Genomic DNA, 21,950 nt, shown 5'->3' with positions numbered 1-21,950 from the left:
ACCTTTTGAATAGACTGGAATTTATTAGTGTGCCCAAATGAAAATGAAATCAGTTATTTTAGTATTCTAAATATGAAGGATAATGGATTTTAACCCTCTGATGGGAAAATATGGGTCTGAAAAAGCCAAGGAAATCACCACCCAAGGTATACTTACCTCTACATTGAAAAGAAAAATTGTTTTAGGTCTATAAAACAAATAATATGGAAAAATATCTTCTTTCAAAGTTTGAAAATTCAGTTTTGACAACTGCAAAAGCTTTCTCTGGAATCCTTTTTTCAAACTAAAATAATGATACTATAGTCAAATCAGTAATGTTAAAAGCACTTTGCAAAAGTTTTTGAAATAGTGTACTGAGAGCATCTAAAAATTATGGTTAAAAAATAAAAATAAATCACAATTCTTATTTTATTTCTATGTTATAAAATCTCACCTTTGCAAGGCAAAAGCAAGCCAGCATTCTTACGCGGTAGAAACATTGTTCTTGCTCTAGTATATCTGTCAGTGCAAGTCTTGATGCTGGAGTGGGAAATTTTTCCAAAGCTAAAATGGATTCCTCCTGTGCAACTACATCTCTTTCATAGCGAAGCTGATATTGCCACATGAAATCAGACTGCTCAAACTCGACTTTTCTCAAAACTGACATATCTGGGTCTATTCTTATCCACAGCAAAGGAGAATCAGCACTAAAACAAAGAGATTTAATAAAAATAAACAAAAATATAGAAATAAACACATTTTTAAAATGTTATAATCTGATAAAGTTAGAAAAATTAAAATGAGACGTTAAAAACCAGAATTCGCTTTTAACAATAGCATTTTAGACAAATTCAAAATTCTGAGTTTGCTATATAAAAATACACTTTAAACACATCTCACGTCAATGCCATTGGAAGAACAATGAACCATCTCATCACATATACAAAAGGGTCCTTCCATCTCCAAGCCCCTTCAGGCCTTCACTTCTAGACTGAAACTGCAAATAGGGGACCAATTGTTATGAATAGCTTTGTGTTGTGTACAATAAAGACTGTACCTCCACTCTTCGCATAGTCAGGTAATTGAATATGGCTGGCAACTATTACCATCTTTCTAGATATTAAACCAGTGACTAAAAAGTGAAAGGTTCTATTTCACTGGTTTAGCTGTCACACAAATCACACAGAGGTGAGTTTTACTCAAATCAAAGTGATAATCTGGCATCAAAATTATTTATAGCTTATAAATTTTATTATGCAACCACAGATGCTTTTTAAAATATAGGAAAAAAGATTAAAGAAAAAAGAACCTGAATCAATTAGCATAAAATAAAACCATAAAACAATAGACAGAAGTTAAATAATTGCTGTTACAATTCAGATCATTATATATCTGTAGATTAAAAAAAATATGGGAGGCAGCTAGGTGGCACAGTGGATAAAGCACCGGTCCTGGATTCAGGAGGACCTGAGTTAAATCCAGCCTCAGATACTTGACACTTACTAGCTGTGTGACCCTGGGCATGTCACTTAACCCTCACTTCCCCCCCAAAAAAAAGAAAACAATAATAATAATAAATATGGTACTTAATATGGTACATGATAGTAATGTATTAACCTATATCAAATTGCTTCCTGGCCTTGGGAGAGGGGAGGGAAGGGAGGATGGGAGAAAAATTTGGAACTCAAAAATATCTTTACATATAATTGAGAAAAATTAAAAATAAAAAAATAGGGATACAGAATATATAGATAGATACAGAGATATCCTTTGCCTCAAATTATTAACTTACTCCATTGCAGAAAGATCCATGTCAACTTCTTCACCATTCATCAATGGAATTTTTTTCTTTTTATTCCTATAGTGAAAAAAGATAAAAATTAAATGGTTATGGTACTGAACTATTTCTGATCAACTATCTGATCAATCATTTTGTATGTACGTATACAACTGCTAACTTCTCCTGTCAGAACACTTAATTAACACAGCTGATGCAACAGGTGTATGTTTTAGACAGCAAGCTTCCACATATGCATAACACCAACAAGTTATCTTCAGATGATAGATATTAAAATGCTTTTTGACAGAGACATTAGAGATAATAACTTGAAAGAAATGAGAGGTAAATTTGAATGCAAAAGAATCTACCTGCAAAAAATTCTGTTCTAATACAGAAAGTCAGTTCAGTTAGAAGACATTAACAATTCTGATTTCTTATCCCCTCTTCTATATGGCTCACATGTTTCTCATCTTAATATTGAGGAAAATATTAATTGACAAAAGGCCTATGAGAAGCATATAAGATGTGTAATTTTATTTTCAGTCCCAGAACCTCCTACTTATATGATCTCAGACAAGTATCTTAACTTCCCTGGGTCTGAGTTTCCTCCACAGTAAAGTGAAGGCAGCAGGACTAAGTAACCTTGAAGGTCCCTTCCAGGTCTAAAGTTATGATACTATGATCCAAAGTAAGAACTAAGTCATGTTTTTGAGAGTTTTCTAGCATTAAGTCAATTGGCTGCAGGAATTTGGGGATAGAGAGAAGAAAAGACATAAGGTAGAAAGCTATGGGGCTTTTAACAATTATAATTTTTATTAATGTTTTATGTGTTCATATTGCATTAAATTCTCACATTAATTTCTCATCACATTAAATTACCTAGGGATCCCTCTCTTGTAAGAAAAAGAAAAAAAAGAAAAAGAAATCAGGTCAGCAAAACCAAGCAACACATTACCTGCTCCTTACAAGAATATGCAGGACAAGAATGCTAATCCCATTTAATTGATATGGTGGTTAGTCCCCCACCTTGGCAATCAAAAGAGGAAGGTGTATTTTCTCAAGTCTCCAGGGCCACACGTGATTATTAAAATTATCTTGGATTTACTTTAATTTTATTATTTTTTTACATTATTATAGTCACTGTGTACATGTTTTCTTCCTGAATTGCAGGAGCTTTCCATAATCCACAGCTATTAAAACATCTTATAAATTATCTACAAGACGGGGCCTTATTCTATTTTTCTAGCCTTATCTCAATTCTCTTCTCACTCTAATTTTAATAAACTCTCCCATATCAGTCCTTTGCATAAAAATAACAGAAGCCAGTCACATCTGTCTTCCTTTATGTCCTGGGTCTGAAATAATTAAATTTCTGTGACCAAAAAGTACTTGTGTGACCAAAAGCACTATTTTCTCATTCTATAAAAATGTTAACTAAATTTTTAATAAACACAAGCATATTCTGAGAGTAGCAAGCAGATAGGAAGTATAAAAATGTTATATTTAAATAAAATATAGTCTATATTAGTTTGGTTCCTTCATTAAAAAATATAATCCAAGCAAAAGTATTTTAATTCTTTATTTTAAGTTCTGAAATTTAAATATAAACATTGGCAATGTATGTTCTAATACCTACCTTCTGCTTTTAGAATGGCAGGGTATATCATGTTTAAGACTGTTTTCTTCAATTTGCAATGTATGATTAAATGATCCATCTAACTCTTGCACTGTCACTTTAAGAGGGCCCTTTAAAAGAAGACACATTGTTCAATGAAAGTCTTTCTGCTTTTACAAAAATGAACAAAACACTTCAATTATTTTTTAAGATTCAATTTCTGATTTCATCAGAGTAAGGTCGTTCCAGTGAAAAAACTCTGTTTCCAATTCTGTTCTGCAATGTTTGAGATTTGCCTGGGGCACTTACAGATCAAGTGACCTGTCCAGAATCACACAGACAGTATGTGTTAGGACATAACAGAATATATAATTTATGTCAAAAAACCTATAGAGGCTTTTAGAAAAAAAATCTTACCACATATTTCTGGGTTCCAGGAGAGGTATAATCTTGCTTTATTTCTAATTCAAGAACATTTCGTTTTCTGTTGAATGCAAAACTTCCATAAAATTTGACCACTCCACTCTGGTCTCTGAAAATTACATAGGAAAATCTACAACTAAAATGAAAAAAAACTAAACAAAAATAAGCACTTTACCCTTCTGTATATCAGGTAACAAAATATTCTAAATGTTTCCTCAGGCTAAGAAAGGATTCTCAAAGTGTAAAAAAACAAAAAATGCACTTTGGGAGAACCAAAATTATACCACTAGACTACTAATATGATACTGATACGAAATAACAATACTAGAGAATACAACCCTCCAACATACCACCCAAGTCTATTAAGGATAGAATGACTTACTAGAAATCACATCTGAAAATCTACCAGACCACAGCCCTTTCCAAGTTATCCTAGAGATCCCTCTAGTGGCATTTTTCTCCCAACCCCACTAATTCTTTTTTTAAAAAAAACTTTTTAAAAACTGATTAAAGAGTAGTACATCCCCATTCCAGGTGCAAAAAAAAAAAAAATCAATCATTACATGCTAATTTGCTCTATGAAAGAAATTTAAGTACAGTTCATGATTATCTCTAATACTGCTTAGCATTTAGCAATTTCAGAACCTTCTTTCTAAGTAGGGGTCAAAGATTTTCCCAAAACATTTTTAAAGTACCCTTAACTGTTGAAAAGGATACACCCATTGTTTTATTAAAGGCTGGATGTCTTTGCCAGAGACATTGGAGATGGATTTTAAAAATCCAGATGTGGAAACCAACATTTGACTCCACATGTGTGACTGGAACTTCTGAGATGAAGCTGTACTGGCTAAACTCAGGAGTTTGTTAAAAACCTGTAAAATAAAAGTATTGATCAGAATGGTTCAAATGACATAAAATGAACTTTTCAAATCCTGCACTCATTTTAACATATATCATTTCAATATCAAAAGCCTGTACATTTCACTGGGGTAGGAGCAATCTCCCCACTAATACAGATCTCAACTCATCTATAACTTAGTAAATGGTTTACAAGAGTAGCCTTGACTAAAAAATTCATCTTCCTTTGGCCAAAATGGTGATGAAATTCTCCAAAACAAAAAGACAGGTCCTTGGACCAGGTCCAATAGAGACCCAATACTAGAAACCTTTACAGGGCCTCTCCCAGTTTGCATTCTACTGGCTGTGGAAATTTATTTTGATTTGGGGACCCTACCTTTGGGCTGAGATTAGAAAGCCTTAGGCCCTCAGGGTCTCTTCTGTGTGGGAGGGGCTGGTGCCCCTCCTCCTCAGCTTCAGCTGAGCCAAAAAGCCCTGTGGGCTGTACAAGATGCCAGGTCAGACAGCTGTGGGGAGGGAGCCCCAGTTCCCTCCACCCTGAGGGGCGCAGGAAGTCCCCAGATTTGAGTGGAGAGAAGAAAAGAGCTATATAGACCTGGGAGTTAGACAGAGGGGAGCTACAAGGACGCAGGAGAAGGCTAAAAGACTAGGAGCAAAGAGAGACAGACAAGACAGACAAGATTAAGAGGAGGCTGACAAGATTAGAAGAACGGACAAGATTAGAGGGGCAGCAAAGGCTGCAGAGGGCAGACTGAACAGGAGGCAGCAGAAAGCACAGAAGTGGTTAGCACAGCATACATGTTGGAGAAATAGTCAAAAGTCCCCAGATTAGTCCTCCAGTCAGATTAGCCCCAAATTAGCCTTAGTCATCAAAATATTTTCACATTTGAATGGTGACCACGGCAGGACTTGTGACCCAATTATAATTTTTCTAAACTTATCATTTTCATATAATCATAATTTTTCATAAGTCCAATTATAAAATTTTTCAAGATTAGATTAGTTAGTTAATAATTTTTTTTACATGGCATAGCCTGCAAGAATCAGGGTAACATCTAAGCCCCAAGGAGTAGCAAAGCAGAAGAGCAAAGGAAGAGGCTTTTACTGTTTTCTTATATAATTCTTATCAAAATAATCACTTCACACCATCATGGATGAATGTAGCATGAATGAAGCATATGTATAGAGTGTGTATACACACACACACACACACACACACACACGAGAATGAAATGTGTCAAGACCTAAATCTATTTCAGAGTATTAGATTGCAGGTAAAATCATATGTTCAGGAATTAAACAAAACGGGTAAGAAAAATATCACAAACATAAGCATTATTTGTTTCATTAAAATTAGGCTTGAGAAAAGAATGATTACTATGGGCAAATCTTTTACTATCTCTGAGCTTCAGTTTCTCCCCATATCTTATGGATGGGATAGCTCACAACTTGAATTGTCTCTAAGGCTTCTTACAGTCCCAACAATGAATAATGTCATGATTCTGTTTCTTATACTGCATGCAAAATGTCTGTATAACCTGACCATTCTTTAAGACAAAGTTGAGAAGTCATTAGGATTCATGGTCACACTAAATTAGAGTCTTTCATCATGGCCAATCCTTCAGTTAATATTTCTACTTTTTATATTCCAAACACAAGGCAAAGCATAAGGAAAACACACAGAAGAGAACAGAAAAAGGCACAGAGGTCCAAAAAATCAGAGGTCATGGGAGATGATTATATAGTGGACATAACAACATCATATGGTGATTTACAATAGCTCAAATTCATAGTATGCGTTAGGGTTTTAATGTGCTTTACTCACACAACAATCCTATGGAAATAAACAGTATTATCCCCATTTTACACATGAGGAAACTGAGGCTCTTAGAAGTTTAATGACCTTCCAAGGATCACCTAGGTATAGAAACTAAGATTCAAACCCAAGTATTCTGATTACAACTCTGTTGCTCTTTCTACATTATTGTAATCTTTGAGCAAGATTACAAAGTTAAGAGCTTTGTTATCATGTACAAGAGAATAGTGCTGGACTGGCAGTTCCAACATCAGTCCTAAATCTGTCACCACCTTGCTGTGTGACCTTGGGCAAATCACTTAAAGTCTGTCAGTTTCCTCTTCCAAAAGATGAGGGATTTACAATCATACCACTACTAGATCTGTATCCCACAGAGATCACAGAAAAGGGAAAAGGACCTACATGTACAAAAATATTTATAGCAGCCTTCTTTGTGGTGGCAAAGAATTGGAAATCAAGGGAATGCCCATCAGTTGGGGAACGGCTGAACAAATCGTGGCATATGAATGTGATGGAACACTATTGTGCTATAAGAAATGATGAACAGGCAGATTTCAGAAAACCCTACAAAGACTTAAGTGGACTGATGCTGAATGAAGTGAGCAGAAGCAGGAGAACATTGTACACAGCAACAGCAACACTGTCTGATGGTCAACTGTGATAGACTTAGCTCCTCTCAGCAATACAATGATCCAAGACAATACCAAAGGACTCATGATGGAAAATGCTCTCTACATCCAGAAAAAAGAACTCTGGAATCCGAATGCAGATTGAACCATACTGTTTCTACTTTTGGAGTGTTTTGTTTTTGTTTTTTGAGGTTTTTCCCTTTTGTTCTGATTCTTTCACAACACGACTAATGTAGAAATATGTTTAATGTGATTGTGTACATATAACCTATACCAGATTGCTTTCTGTTTTGGGGAGGGGGGAGAGAAGGGAAGGAGGGAGCAAAATTTGAAACAAGAAATCTTATAAAAACAAATGTTGAAAACTATCTTTGCATGTAACTGGAAAATAATAAAATACTTTTATGATTAAAAAAGATGAGATATTTAGGAAAGATTAAAATTCTCTCTTGCTCTGAAATTTCATGATTCTGATTGGTATTTACATAAAACGTTAGCTAAAGTATAAAGCAGACATTAGCAAAAGGCCTCCCTCTAGCTACCCAAAATGTATTTTTTTCTTTTATAAGTTACCAATGGCATTTAAAACCTATTAGAACACCTCATTATTGACATCATCAGCATTCTATGTAATGGCTTAAAACTGGTTAGAGAATAAAATTATGCATTTCTTTAACATTTTTGCTGCTGAAAGCATTTTAGCACGTATTCTCATTTTATTTTCACAACAACCCTATAGGAAGTAAAGGCAGTTGTTGTTGCAAAGAGAGATTTTTGTCAGTGAAATGCAAACCCTAAGAATGTGGATTCTGAATTAGTGGAGGTCTTCAAGTAAAAGACAGACAGCATTTATCATGGATATTGCAGAATGTATTCCTATTTAGAAAACCTTAAGTCTATACAATGATTTAACAACTATACTTAGAAATCCTTTCCTGTTCTGAGTCTAAGATAGAAGTGGATATCTTCATTTTATATGAGGAAACTGAAGCTACCAGTGACTTTCCTAACATTACCAATGACAGAATTGAGACTGTAAGTTCAATTATCGTGACTCCTATCTTATGGTACAAAGAAGTTTTCCCCCAGAAAGAAGTTTATATATACATCAAAATTCATCAAATATGTACATTACTCTACTTACCTGTAGCATGAACTCCATACTTATTCTATTTTCAATCAACCGCATTACAAGGTGAGCTTTACACTGGAACATAGTATAATACTCCCAGGAAAGAGTATGTGGGTGCTTTATTGAAAAATGTAGATGTGAAGCTGGACTACAAATAAATAACAGTTTTACATTTTTAAAACATTATAAATCAAAATAAAACATTATAAATCACATTACTAATAACAATAAGTCAACAACTACATAGGAATGGCTATGTCAAAAAAAAGAATACAATTTCATTTGGACAGCAGAGTAAGGAATTAATGAGCAACTATATGGTATTAGTGGAATCCATTTTATTTATCTGCTACAGTGATGGCTATCTTAAGTAGCAAGGACCCAGAAAAATAAGGTATGCTGTGTTAACAACCTGAGATGCTGATAGAAAAACAACTTTCTCATTCTATTATTCTAAGTTGGCACAGGTATACCTTCAAAGTAGCAAAGATGATATCTGATATCACCAAAAATTTACTCTAACATAACTCTGTCTGGAGCCACCCACTTAAGATTATTTATTTATTTGAGGCTATTGGGGCTAAGTGACTTGCCCAGGGTCCTGCAGCTAATAAGTATCAGGGCACATTTGAACTCAGGTCCTCCTAACACCAGGGCTGATGGTACTCTATTAAGATTCTTTTTTAAATAAAATCCTTGGCAACCATTTGTTTCAGTAACTCAGCTAAAGTTTTAAATTAGGATTAGATAGTAGAATCTACACTGAAACAGAAGAAACAGAAGTAAATGAGGCTTATATTTTTCAAAGAAATGATAATACTAAATTTAAAAGAAAAAATATCATTTTCTTTTTTTTCACTTAAAACTGTATTTTAGGGAGCAGCTAGGTGGTGCAGTGGATAAAGCACCAGCCCTGGATTCAGGAGTACCTGAGTTCAAATCTGGCCTCAGACCCTTGACACTTACTAGCTGTGTGACCCTGGGCAAGTCACTTAACCCCCATAGCCCTACCAAAAAAAAATGTATTTTACAATCATATTAATAAAAGGGAAAAAAGCAAAAAAAATAGGACTGAGTAAAGGAAGAAGAAAATAAAGGCTTACTCAAATGTGTTTCAGTATCATTATTATATGTTACTACTTTGTCTTGCAATTCAATTCTCACTACACATACAAAACACATTAATGATCCAATAAAACATAGCTTGTAACATCTTATTGCTAAATAAACATACTTATCCTTCTCTTTTCCTCCACCAAATATCGGATGTAATAAAACTCCACCAGTTTTCAGTTCATATGCCACTATTTGGTCCAACTCCTAAACAGTATAAAATAAAAACAGATCATGATGAATAATTTGTTTTTATATAAAATAACAAACCTGTGTAATGATCTTTAATTTCCTGGAATCATAATATAAATTTTTCAAAACAAACATTTCATTAAAATGTTATTTTCCAAAGAAAATAAAAGCAAATAAAACACAGACAGCAATACTTTGGAGACAAAAAAAGAGTTTTCTCCCATTTGGGTCTTTAGGATTGATAGTGGCCCGACAAAATTTTCTCTTGGCCCTAAATACCCTCCATGACTGTTTAAGTAAACATTTTCTCCTTTGCCATATCTTCTGGCAGAGGAACTTTTTGTTCAGAAAGAAGGGGTTATTTTAAAAAAATTAATTAATTAATTAATTTTAGCTTTCAGCATTTGTTTAGATAAGATTTCCAATTTCAAATGTTTCTCCCTCCCTCCTCCCTCCCTTAAGATGGCAGGCAATCTGATATAGGTTTTATATATATATATATATATATATATATATATATATATATGTGTGTGTGTGTGTGTGTGTGTGTGTATATATGTATATATATATGTATATATATGTATATATATGTATATATATGTGTATATATATGTGTATATATATGTATGTATATAAATAATAACATTAAACATATTTCTGCATTAGTCATGTTATAAGAATCAGAGCAAAAAGGAAAAACCTCAGAAAAGAAAAACAGCATCACCAAAAACAAAAGAAATAGTATGGTCCAATCAGCATCCATATTCCACAGTTCCTTTTTTTTTTTCCTGGATTTGGAGAGTTTTTTCCATCATGAGTCCTTTGGAACTTTCTTGTACTGTTGGACTGGTGAGAAGAATCTAGTCTATCACAGTTGATCAACACATAATGTTGATGATACTGTGTATAATGTTCTTCTGGTTCTGCTCATCTCACTCATCATCAATTCATGCAAGTCAAGAAGGGGTTATTTTCATTGTGTGTTGATCTACTATGATGGACTATATTCTTCTCACCAGTGCAACAATACAGAAGAGTTCCAGGGAAGTCATTATAGAAGAGGATCTCCAAATCCAGGAAAAAAAAAAAGAACTATGGAGTATAAATGTTGAATGAACCATACTATTTCTTTTGTTTTTGGTGCTGTTGTTTTTGTTTTGAGGTTTTTTATCATTGCTCTGATTTTTCTCTTATAACATGACTAATGCAGAAATATGTTTAATGTTATTATGTATGTGTGTGTGTGTATATATATATGTGTGTGTGTATATATATGTGTGTTTGTATGTGTGTATGTGTATATATATATATATATATATAAACCTATATCAGATTACCTGCTGTCTAGGGGAAGGGGGAGGGAGGGGAGGAAAGGAGAAAAATCTGAAATTGGAAAGCTTGTATAAACAAAAGTTGAGAACTATCTTTACGTGTAACAGGAAAAAAATAAAATACTTTATTAAAAAAAAAGAAGGGGTTATTTTCATGTTTGTCTCCTCCATTAAGACTGTGAACTCCTTGAGATTTGTTTATTTTTTATCCACAGTGCTTATTAGCACAGTGCCTGGCACACATTAAGCATTTAGTAAATGCCTGTTAACTAATCATATGAACAACTATTTCAAATCAGTAATAAAAGAAATGCAAATTAAAATAATTTTGAGGTTTTACCTCATGCCCTTCAAAGTAGGAAAGAGGATTAAAGCCAGAAGTATTCGGGCCTGAAAATTAACAGGTAACTCAGGTATCCTAATACGCTGCTGGTAGATATGTGAAATGGTACAACTGTTCTAGAAAACAATTTGGAATTATGCAAGAAAAGTAAACAAGCTACTATTCACATGTAGTGATCCTATTACTGTCCAGAGGTCCTAAGGGGGAAGGGGTAAAAAACAAAAAGGTCATATATACATCAAACATTCATAGCATCACTTTTTATGACAGCAATAAATGGGAAACAAAATAGGTGTCCAACAGTTTGGGAATGGATAAATAAACTAGAAGATGAACACAATGGAACATACTATTCACAATAAGAAAGAAAGAATTCAAAGAAATGTTAAATTTGAATAAACTGATACAGAGTAAAGTAATAAAAACCAACAGAACAATATATACAATAACCAAAATAATGTAAATTTAAAATAACACCAAAAAGCAGGTTAACTCTGATTAACTGTACTGAGCAGAACAACTGATAAGCCTTCTTCCTCTAAAAGAGATGGGAAATTCTGAGTGTAGAATGTGATATGAGCTGTCAGATACAGTTACAGTATCAATTTTTTTTTTAAACTCTGTTACAAGGGAATGCTTGAGGGTGAAGGATAGATTGTGTGTGTGTGTGTGTGTGTGTGTGTGTGTGAGAGAGAGAAAATGACTAATGTCAAGAGGCAACAAAAAAAACTTAAAAATGTTTTTTTTAAATAATACTTGAGTCCTACTTCACAGTGACACAGGAAACATTTAAATATTTTGTTTTTGTGGGGTTTTTTTTGTTGTGTTTTTAGCAGAGCAATGAGGGTTAAGTGACTTGTCTGGGGTCACACAGCTAGTAAGTGTCAAGTGTCTGAGGCCAGATTTGAACTCAGGTCTTCCTGACTCCAGGGCCAGTGCTCTATCCACTGCGCCACCTAGCTGCCCCCCCATTTAAATATTTTAATGAAGAAAACATTACAACTATTCTGCACACTTAAGCATGGCATCAACAATGCTCTAATTGCTGACAAAATGAAAAGCAAGGGACTTCAATTCCAAATGTTAGAATTTATTTAGTTTCTGTAGCAAGTGACCTTATGTCTGATTACCTGCTGCTATGAAACATGGAAATATACTATTCTCACACAAAATTGTGGTGCCTTTTCAAGTACCAGATCTAGAATGATATGAATAATTCTAATTTGTTACATCTTTAAGAAGATATACAGAGAAGAGCCACCAAAATTATCAGGCAGATAGTATAAGCTGCTATAAATGACCAAAAACAAAAAACAAAAAACAACCCCAACACAAAAAAAAATGTGAGGCTTTTCAATGTGAAAATGAGAAGGCTGAAAGGGAACACAACAGAGATCACATATATAAAGTATCCATGGACTTATTTGTTCTGAAAATTCTTAAGTACTGGAATAATGGGGCACCATTTGCAACTCAATCAAGGAAAGTTTAAGAGCAGTAAGAACTACAACTTCCCAGAATAGAAATTAGCCTTATCTAGCTCAATTCTCTAAGAGCTAGTACTGTCAGTGAAGAGAAATTAACTCATATTGGTCCAAGCAAATGTCTGGACAAATTTATGAATGACAGAACCACTACTGGCTATTAACACATATTAAGATAGATCTAACTTTGATTTTAGAAAGGCCTGGAAAGATTTGTATGAACTGATGTATAGTGAAGTGAGCAGAACCAGGAGAACATTGTGCACAGAGACAGCAATATTGTTTGATGAAGAATTGTGAATGACAACTATTCTCAACAATACAATGATACAAGACAAGCCCAAAGGACTACTATCCACCTCCAAAGAAAGAACTGATATTGATGGAATGAACACAAACTGAAACATGCTATTTTTCACTTTCATTTTTTCTTTTATTCAAGTTTTCTTGTACAAAATGACTAATATGGTATTTTACATAATTTTTTAAAAAAAGAGATAGATCTAACTTTTAAGGCTGATATTGGTGAGAATGACCAGATGCTCCCATAGAATGTCCCGGGGGTTTGACAAACCTCAGCAATTTTTGTGTTTCTATGAATTAAAATTAGAAAGCAACCAAGAAGCATTTTATGAACATTGTTTTAAAGTTACAGAAATATTATTTTATTGCTTGTGAAGTGAAAAATAACGGTGCTTTTCAAAGCATTCAAATGGATAATTTATAAGTATTAGGCATACTTAAGATAATTATAATATTACCTCTTTGATCCAGTGGCGGTACTCATTAACACCAAAGGTTTTTTTCATCCAAAGTCCATAGATATAGCCTGAAATTCCTTTCAATACCCACTCATCAGACCTGTATAAAAGTAAAAATATTAACAATTCTCCTTACCATACAAACTGCTTAAGAAATTATCTAACTTCAATGCAGAATAAGAGTTTTATAGCTGAAAAGGAATTACTCAATTTATAGATGAAGGAAAATAGCCTTGCCCAAGGTTAAGCAGTCAACAGGAGCAGAGCAAGACAAGGACATTCTTCTTGCTCCGGGGCCCCATCTATTATATCATACTGTTTGAAGGAAAAGGAACCTAACTCATTCCTTCAATACACAGAAATCAAGTGCCTCCTATGGGCAAGGCACAGGGCTAGGCTCAGAGGACACCAACATAAAAATGAAACAGTAATTACTCTCAAAAAATTCAGCTTTTACTAGGAGAAACAACTTGTCTACTGAGATGTAAATACAAAATACATACAAATAAATACAGAGTAGTTTCTGAGGATGCTAGCAGGGCAGCTAGGTGGCGCAGTGGATAAAGTACCGGTCCTAGATTCAGGAAGACCTGAGTTCAAATCCAGCCTCAGACACTTGACACTTACTAGCTGTGTGACCCTGGGCAAGTCACTTAACCCTCATTGTCCCACCTTTAAAAAAAAAAAAAAAGGATGCCAGCAACCTAGAAGTTTGGGGATCAGAATGATCTATAGGACCACTGTAGGAACTGGAATCTATACTAAAATTTGAAGTCAACTATGGATTCTTGGAGGCATAAATAAGAAGGCATGTACATTCTAAGCATTGGCAATAGGTCAGGTAAAGGTGGAGAGATAAGGGATGAAATGTCACAGATAGGGTACAAAATTGTCTAGTCTAACTAGAGAAATTACCAATTCTTTTTATGAAACTAACCTAGAAAAAAGGACACGGAATAAGAAGGAAATAACAAATAATCTAAAGTCAGTCCTTTCTGCAATCAAGTGAGAATCAATGTATACCAGGGAAAAGCAATATATGTAAAGCATCTTGGATTTCTGAGTAACCTTTTTTGTTTTACCACCTAATATTCTGAAAAGCAAAAAAAAAAAAAAAAAGAATCTACAGAATTCTACTTTATACAAATGCACAAGGGGCTGAAAGGGTGCAGACATTAATAGCTACTAGTGACTAGGCATGAACACAGGAAGACATCTCAATGGGGTAGCAAAGTCCTGACCCTAGAATTACTATCTGAATAAGAATATGAATCAAAGACATGGAAGTATATATCCAGTTTCCACATTACGTAAGCTGGTTAGAGTTGCTTCGACCTTTGAAGACAGGAAAACTTGCTCATGTCAGTTCAACAGGGGATAGGAACTACTTCATCTGGTATTTCATTGGTATAGAGAACTCCTGGTGAGAACAAGCAGGCTGGCATTTTCTCTACAACTTCTAAGTTCTTTGAGTTACCTGGATCACTAAGAGGTGAAGTGATTTGCCCAGGGTCACTGCAATATATACGTGAGAACCTGAACCCAATCCAGGGTTTCATGACTTCAAGGCTAATTCTCTATTCATTATGCAATACTACCTTTCTGTGAGTTCAATACATGAAAGGAATGGTCTTTCATAAAAAAGGCCAATCTTTCTAACAAAATTAGTATCAGCAAACAAACTGATTAAAAGTATTGAAAAATAAAGCTTAATGGAATTGGAAATGTTTAGAAGGAAAAAAATGACCTCCTATTTAAAAAAAATCTGAAGTTATTGTGAATACTCAACTATTCATAACATCACAAAGCTAGAAAAAATGGATTTAATAAAAGAATTAATTGTTGATTTACAAAGTAATGTAACACTAAAACTGGCTATACTAAGAATAGCATTCCTTTCCACCAATTCATTCAACAAAAATCTGAGTGTCTACTATGTGTAAAGACAGTACTGTTAGATATTACAGAGAAACAAAGATGAGGAAGGCCTTACATTAAGGCCTTTCATTACCTTACAATCTAGTTAAGGGCATGATACGAGCACACAAAAGGAGGTTAAATGACAGAAGTAGTATAAATAGCAAAGCCCTATAGGGTTTGGAGGTAATGCAGTTGAAGAGTTCATAAGGTCATAGAGACCTTAAAGGTCATCTAATTCTGAATCCTTTGTTTTTATTGAAACAGACCTCAAAAGGCTATGTGACTTATCCAAGGTAATAGAGTAGATGGAAGAGTTAGAACTTTCACCAGGCCCCTCTGTCTTTAAACATAGGTCTTTCCTCAGGCCACAGCGCCACTAATATAAGACAGGGTTTGAAAGATGAGCAAGATTTCAATAAGGCAATGCATACAGAAAATCAGCAAAGGTGCCAAGGTGGGAAATGTGTTATGTGGTGAACAGACTTGGGTTTGGCTAGAATGGAAGTGAGCGTAGGAGCCACAGTAAGTAAGACTCAAGAGGCTGTAAGTGGGGCAAGAGTCAGAAAGGAGTCTGGATATTACTGGATAGGCAATGAGGGATCACTGAAGATTTTGATTTTCTTTCTTTTTCTTTTTTTGGTGAGGCAATTGTAGTTAAGTGACTTGCCTAGGGTCACACAGCTAATATGTGTCAAGGCCATATTTGAACTCAGGTCCTTCTGAATCCAGGGCTGGTGCTCTATCCACTGCACTACCTAGCTGCCCCTCACTGAAAGATTTTGAAAGGAAAATGAGATGAGATCTATGCTTTTAGGTATCAATTTCACAGTAGTGTAGTGTGCCGAATGAATCAAAGACAAGGAAAGGAAAGGATGAAGATGGAAGAATCATGAGAAATCTGAAAAGGAGGAGGACTTGGCAACTATATTCAACCAATTCAATAAACAATTACTAACTTATAGGTAAGGCAATATATATCAAGCACCAGAATACAAATACAAAAAAGAAATAGCCCTTGCTGTTAAGAGAGGAAATGAAAAATGCACCAAGTTAAGTAATCCAAGGCAATCTGAGGAAGGAGAAAGCACTAATAACTAAGGAAGGTTTCTTAGAGAAGGTGACCCTTGAACCAATCCATGAAGGAAAAGAATTCTGAAAGGCAGAAATAAATATGGCTTGCTCTCCAGGCATGGGGAGGGGAGATGAAGAAGAGGGGCCCAAAGCTTGTGTAAACAAAGTGAAACAGGAGGCAGTATGTCAAATTTGGTGAACAAGTAGTCCAGTTTCACTGGAACATAGTATGAATGGGAATATTGTGACATAAAGCTGAAAAGGCAGGATGGAGTTACAGTGCATAAGACCTTAAATGTCAGGCTAAGAAATATGTATCTAATTCTAGAGGCAACAGGAAGCCACAGGAGATTATTGAGCAGAATGTCATAATCTTCTATATCTTACTTAAATGGTTACTTGGAGAGTTATATAGATATGTGAAACAAAGAGAGGCTGGAGGCAGGGAAAATAATTAGAAAGGCATTACAGTATGACAGATAGGAGAGGAGGATCTGTACAAAGGTAGTAGCTGGGTGAGTGAAAGAAAGATAATGGATACAAGAGTTGTGGAAAGAGAATAGACACAAGTTGGCAACTGATTGCTTTCAAGGTATAAGAGAAGAAAATCTAGAATGTCTCCCAAGTTTATGAACCAAAATATTGAAGACAATGGTGATTAAAGGAGAGGGAAGTGTGGAGGTGGAATGGGTTTGGAGGAACAGGCATTAGGATAACCACTGTTTTGACATAATAAGTTGACATACTGATGTCACATCACAGTAGAAGTGTCCAGGAAACAGTAGGTATTGTGAAAATGTAGATTAGGATTGGAAAAGTAGATCTGAAGTCATCTACATAGGAAAAATTAAATATAGAGAAGCTGATGAGATAACCAAATGAAAAGAGGACTCAAGATGGGCTTTGGCAGAGTGAAATTAAGAATGTGGGAAATGGATGACAAACTTGCAAGAAAGACTAAGAAGTAGCAATATGATTAATAGGAAGAAAATTAGGATTAATCACTGTAAGAAAGTCAAGAAAAGAATTTATATCCAGGAGAATAGTGATCAACAGTAGCAAAAACTGTAAAAAAAAGTCAAGGAAGATTAAGATCAAGAAAAGGCCACAGAACCTTATGGTTGACATCACAGGTGAGTCTATGTAAGATTTACATAAACTAATGCAAAGTGAAGTAAACAAAACAATATAAACAATGACAACAACATAAATAGGAAGAACAATTGCAACAAAAATAAATCAACATTTATTAATCATCTGCTATGTGCCAGGCACTTGGTGTAGGTCTTCCTGGCTCCAAATCCTGCTCTTTCTGCATTACTTCATGCTATTTCTCCATAAGTATATACAAAATAAATATAAAGAAAATAAATACAAAAGGGAATTAAAAGCAAGAGTTAAGTTAGAGGGGGGTCAGGAAAAGCTTCATGTAGAAGGTGATGTTTGAAGGAAGAGAATGATTCTATGAGGAACAAATACATTCTCTAAAGATAAAAGAGAGATAGCCAAAGCAACAGTACAGACTGAAGAGATGGAATACCATGTGTGAAGATCAGAGAAGGCCACTTGTGCAGAATTGTGGAGTTCAGGAATGTAAGTAACATTCAATGAGGGTAGAAAGAAGGTATCTTGTCGGCTTTAAAAACTACAGGTTTCTATTTTATCCTAGAAGTAACAGAAACACACTGGAGGTTACTGAGTAGGGAAATCACTCTGGAAGCTCTGTGGAGAATAGACTGAGGTAGAGAGAGACTCAAGGCTAAAAAAAACAAGAGTCCACCAGAAAAAAGAGAAACACTGAATGAAGGAATAAGCATTTATTAAGTGCTTGCTGTGTACCAGGCACTGTGTTAAGCACTAAGGAAACAAATACAAAAGATAGCCTCTGACCTTAAGGAGTTTTCATTTTCATAAGTGAAAACAACACATATAAGAGAGTGGTCCCCTTAAATACTAGGAGACTAGAAAGTATAAGGATGGTGAGTAGAAACATTGGCAATTGACTGATTTGACTATTTCCACATTTAAAGTGATAGGGGGCAGGGGTACTACAGCAGTAGGATGGCACAAAAATAGTCAGAGAGGAGATCTGGGTGGGGCTCCATATGGAGAACTTACACCATAAGGAGCCTAGGGTTGTAAGACCTGGGATTTCACTTATAACTGGATAGCTTGCTCAGAGGCAAGAAGCATGGCATGAGGATGACCAGAAAGCAACAGTATAGGAAGTCTGGATCAGACCAGGAACAGAAAGCTATCACCAATGGAAGCACAGAGTCTTAGTGTAGAAGCCAGAGAGCCAGGAAGGACGCATGGTCTAAAGATGGCCAAAGAGTAAAAGTGTGATGGCCAGCTATGGAGAAGTCTCACCAATGGGAGCACAGGAGCCATGGCGTTTAGCCAGGGAACAACCATTTAAAAGCTGTGAATTTATTATGACCAAGCTTAATCCAACAGAAGAAACCTAAAAATGCACCTCTCTCCCTTCACTGAAGGGGTGCAGAATGATGAGTGAAATGATTTGCATACAAAGTGGGACTTGACTGATGTGGGGATTCATTTGGCAAGACTGCTCTTTTGATCTCTTCTTTATTCTTTGTTATAAGGCATGGCTCTCTAGGCTTGGGAATAGGAAATATTTGAAAACAAAAATGATAATTTTAGGAGTTGGGAAGTGAAAAGACAAGGAGCTATGTAAAATAACTGTTTGTTCAGAGGCGGCATGATATAGCAGACGAACCGCGCTCTTGGAGTCAGAAGACCCAACTCTCCTAGTTCTGCCACTTCTCTACACCTCATCTCCCTCAGCTATAAAATGAGGACTTCAGAGATGTTTGTGAGGAAGAGGAAATAGGACTGAATCTTTACTAAGCACAGAAAACTCCCTTTACTGATACAGGTGGGCACCCTTTTTTAACACAGTCTTAGGAGAGTTGTCTAGAGCAAAGGAGTCAACTTTGTGTCTTGTGACTTGTTCCTCAGTGCAGTCAGGATCAGAACAAAATGAAATTAGGAAATGTTTACTAAAATAAGTGAAAATACAAAGCATATAGTTTTCTAAGTCAATAAGCAGCCCAGTGGGATCCATATCTATCAGAGTTGGATACTACTGACCTTGAGAGTTGAAAAGTTAAGTAACTTGTTCAGAGCCACAGAGCCAGTATGTGTCAGGGGCAGGACTTGAACCTAGATCTTCTTGGCTTAGAGGCCTTTCCACTATGCTAAAATGTCTCTTTTGGGAGGAAAGCATGCTGTTGTGTTGTTCAGTCATTTTTCAGTCACATCATACTCTCCATGACCCCATATGAGGTTTTCTTGGCAAAGACACTGGAATGATTTACCATTTCTTTTTCTAGCTTACCTTACAGTTGAGGAAACTGAGGCGACTAAGGTTAAGTGACTTCGCCAGCATCTCACTGCTATTACATCTCTGAGACCAGATTTGAACTCAGGAAGATAAGTATTTCTGATTGCCAGCACTCTATCTAATTGAGCCACCTAGTCGCCTCATCTAGCAAAGCTCACTTTATAGTTTAAAAGGTTTTCCCTCATAAATAACCCCAGGAACCCTGTTGGCATAAGGAGTGCAAATATTTATCCAATGTTTACCAAAAAGAAAAACACCAAAAAAAACTAAGGCTCAAAGATACCATAATCTCATGTCTATAATGTATTGGAACTAGGATTCAAATCCTAATCCTCTGGCTCCGAGTGAAATATTCATTTTACAACACTACACTGTCTCTCTCATTATAACAAAACTAATGTCAGTACATGTAAAAAAATACATTAAATGGTTACATCTAATTAAATGAAAATATCTCACAATTTTAAAGCTGAAATCCTCCAAGTCAGAAGACAATGTGTAATGAAGTAAAAAACACATCTAGCATCCCTGGACAACGAGCCATGTAGTTTACCCCATTAGGTACTCAAACAATTTATTATAAACATCTTGGATTGTTTCCATGCTTTCATAAACAGAATATATTTAATGTATTTAACATTTTCTTGAAGAATGTGGGATCATTCTCAAGAACATTATCTTACTGTATAGTAATACTTTCAGAGCCTACTGTGGGCAAATGATGTTGATAGAGCTCTGGATAAATGAAATTTTACTTTATTTTTAAATATCTCAGGGACACCATCTACAAACATGCTTAGAAACCTATAATAGAATATTTAACCACTTTTTCTATAAGGGGGTTCATTACTGACAGCAATATTAAATTATATATATATATATGTATATATATATGTATGTATATGTATGTATGTATGTATATATATGTGTGTATGTATATATATATATATATATATATATATATATATTTTAACAGATGTATGACCCTAGGCAAGTCACTTAACCCCAATTGCCTCAAAAAATAAAATAAAATGTAGAAAATTGGGATAGCAATTTTCACTCATGAACTTTTACAATTAAATTATTTACGCATCCTTTATCAAGCCAGTTGTAGGTATTCTACTAATAGATAATTCCATTAATAATAAATAGCTAGCATTTATATTGCACTTTAAGATTTACAAAATGCTTTACAAATGTTTTCTCAAATATATTACAAATATCTTCCCAACAACAAAGGGAATAGATGCTATTATTATCCTAATTTTACAGATCAGGAAATTGAGGGAGACAGAAGTTAAATGACTTGCTAAGGGTCACACAGCTATTAAGTGTCTAAAAATGGATGTGAATTCAGGTCTTCCTGACTCCAAGTGCAATGCTTTACTGAATGTTACGCTCACTGACTTTTTACTAAAATGATCTACCTAGTTCTACCCTCCCTCTACTGTGGTATCCTTGGTCCCCGCTTCACATGTTTATCTCTGGTCTTCATGACTGTCTTTCAGTCAGTTTAATACGTATTTATTAAGCACTATGTCCCAGGCCCTGTGCTAACAACTGGGGATACAAAGAAAAGTAAACAAAAACAAAACCCTCCAACCCGTTGTAGGTACCTTAACTATATACCACTTTACTCTGGTGCAGTCCATCAGTAGGTTTTTTTGTTTGTATCCTCAGTACTTAGCAGAGGGCCTGACCCATACTGAGCATTCAAATGCTTATTGACTTGTTGGTGCATATGTACTTTTTCCTGGCTCATTCCATATCTCATTCTCCTTCTTAAAGCTTCAGTTCTAGTGATTCATATTAATGGACTTGATTTATTTTAAAAGAATAGGGAAGGGTAGCTAGGTGGTGCAATGGATGAAGCACTAGCCCTGGATTTAGGAGGACCTGAGTTCAAATCCAGCCTCAGACACTTGACACTTCCTAGCTATGTGAACCTGGACAAGTCACTTAACCCTCATTACCCCAGAAAGGGGAGGGAAAAAAGGGGGAATCCATTCTAGAATAAATCTACTATATGCAAGAATAAACTAACACGCTCATCATTATGCTAACTCTCCTATGGCTTTGCACATTGTAATAAACTTCAAGGCTATAAAAATTATACATGCTTATCTCTTCACTCTT

At 35.1% G+C, this 21,950-nt stretch overlaps 1 protein-coding gene across 3 annotated transcripts in view; it reads right to left on the bottom strand.

Moving 5' to 3' along the window:
* The window catches only part of TAF2 (TATA-box binding protein associated factor 2), a 90,624-nt gene that overhangs the window by 49,309 nt on the left and 19,365 nt on the right, over positions 1–21,950 (bottom strand). For all 3 annotated transcript variants that reach the window (XM_043976572.1, XM_043976573.1, XM_043976574.1), the window contains exons 9-16: positions 13,457–13,556; positions 9,467–9,552; positions 8,245–8,380; positions 4,515–4,669; positions 3,792–3,906; positions 3,396–3,505; positions 1,772–1,837; positions 434–686 (exon numbers count right to left, since the gene is read on the bottom strand). In XM_043976572.1, coding sequence (XP_043832507.1) covers positions 434–686; positions 1,772–1,837; positions 3,396–3,505; positions 3,792–3,906; positions 4,515–4,669; positions 8,245–8,380; positions 9,467–9,552; positions 13,457–13,556 — 1,021 coding nt within the window. The remainder of the gene's footprint in view (positions 1–433; positions 687–1,771; positions 1,838–3,395; positions 3,506–3,791; positions 3,907–4,514; positions 4,670–8,244; positions 8,381–9,466; positions 9,553–13,456; positions 13,557–21,950) is intronic.

This window comes from Dromiciops gliroides, chromosome 1 (genome assembly GCF_019393635.1).
Source record: "Dromiciops gliroides isolate mDroGli1 chromosome 1, mDroGli1.pri, whole genome shotgun sequence".
In the NCBI taxonomy this organism is placed as follows: Eukaryota; Metazoa; Chordata; class Mammalia; order Microbiotheria; family Microbiotheriidae; genus Dromiciops; species Dromiciops gliroides.
This window is presented reverse-complemented; position numbering and strand designations above follow the sequence as displayed.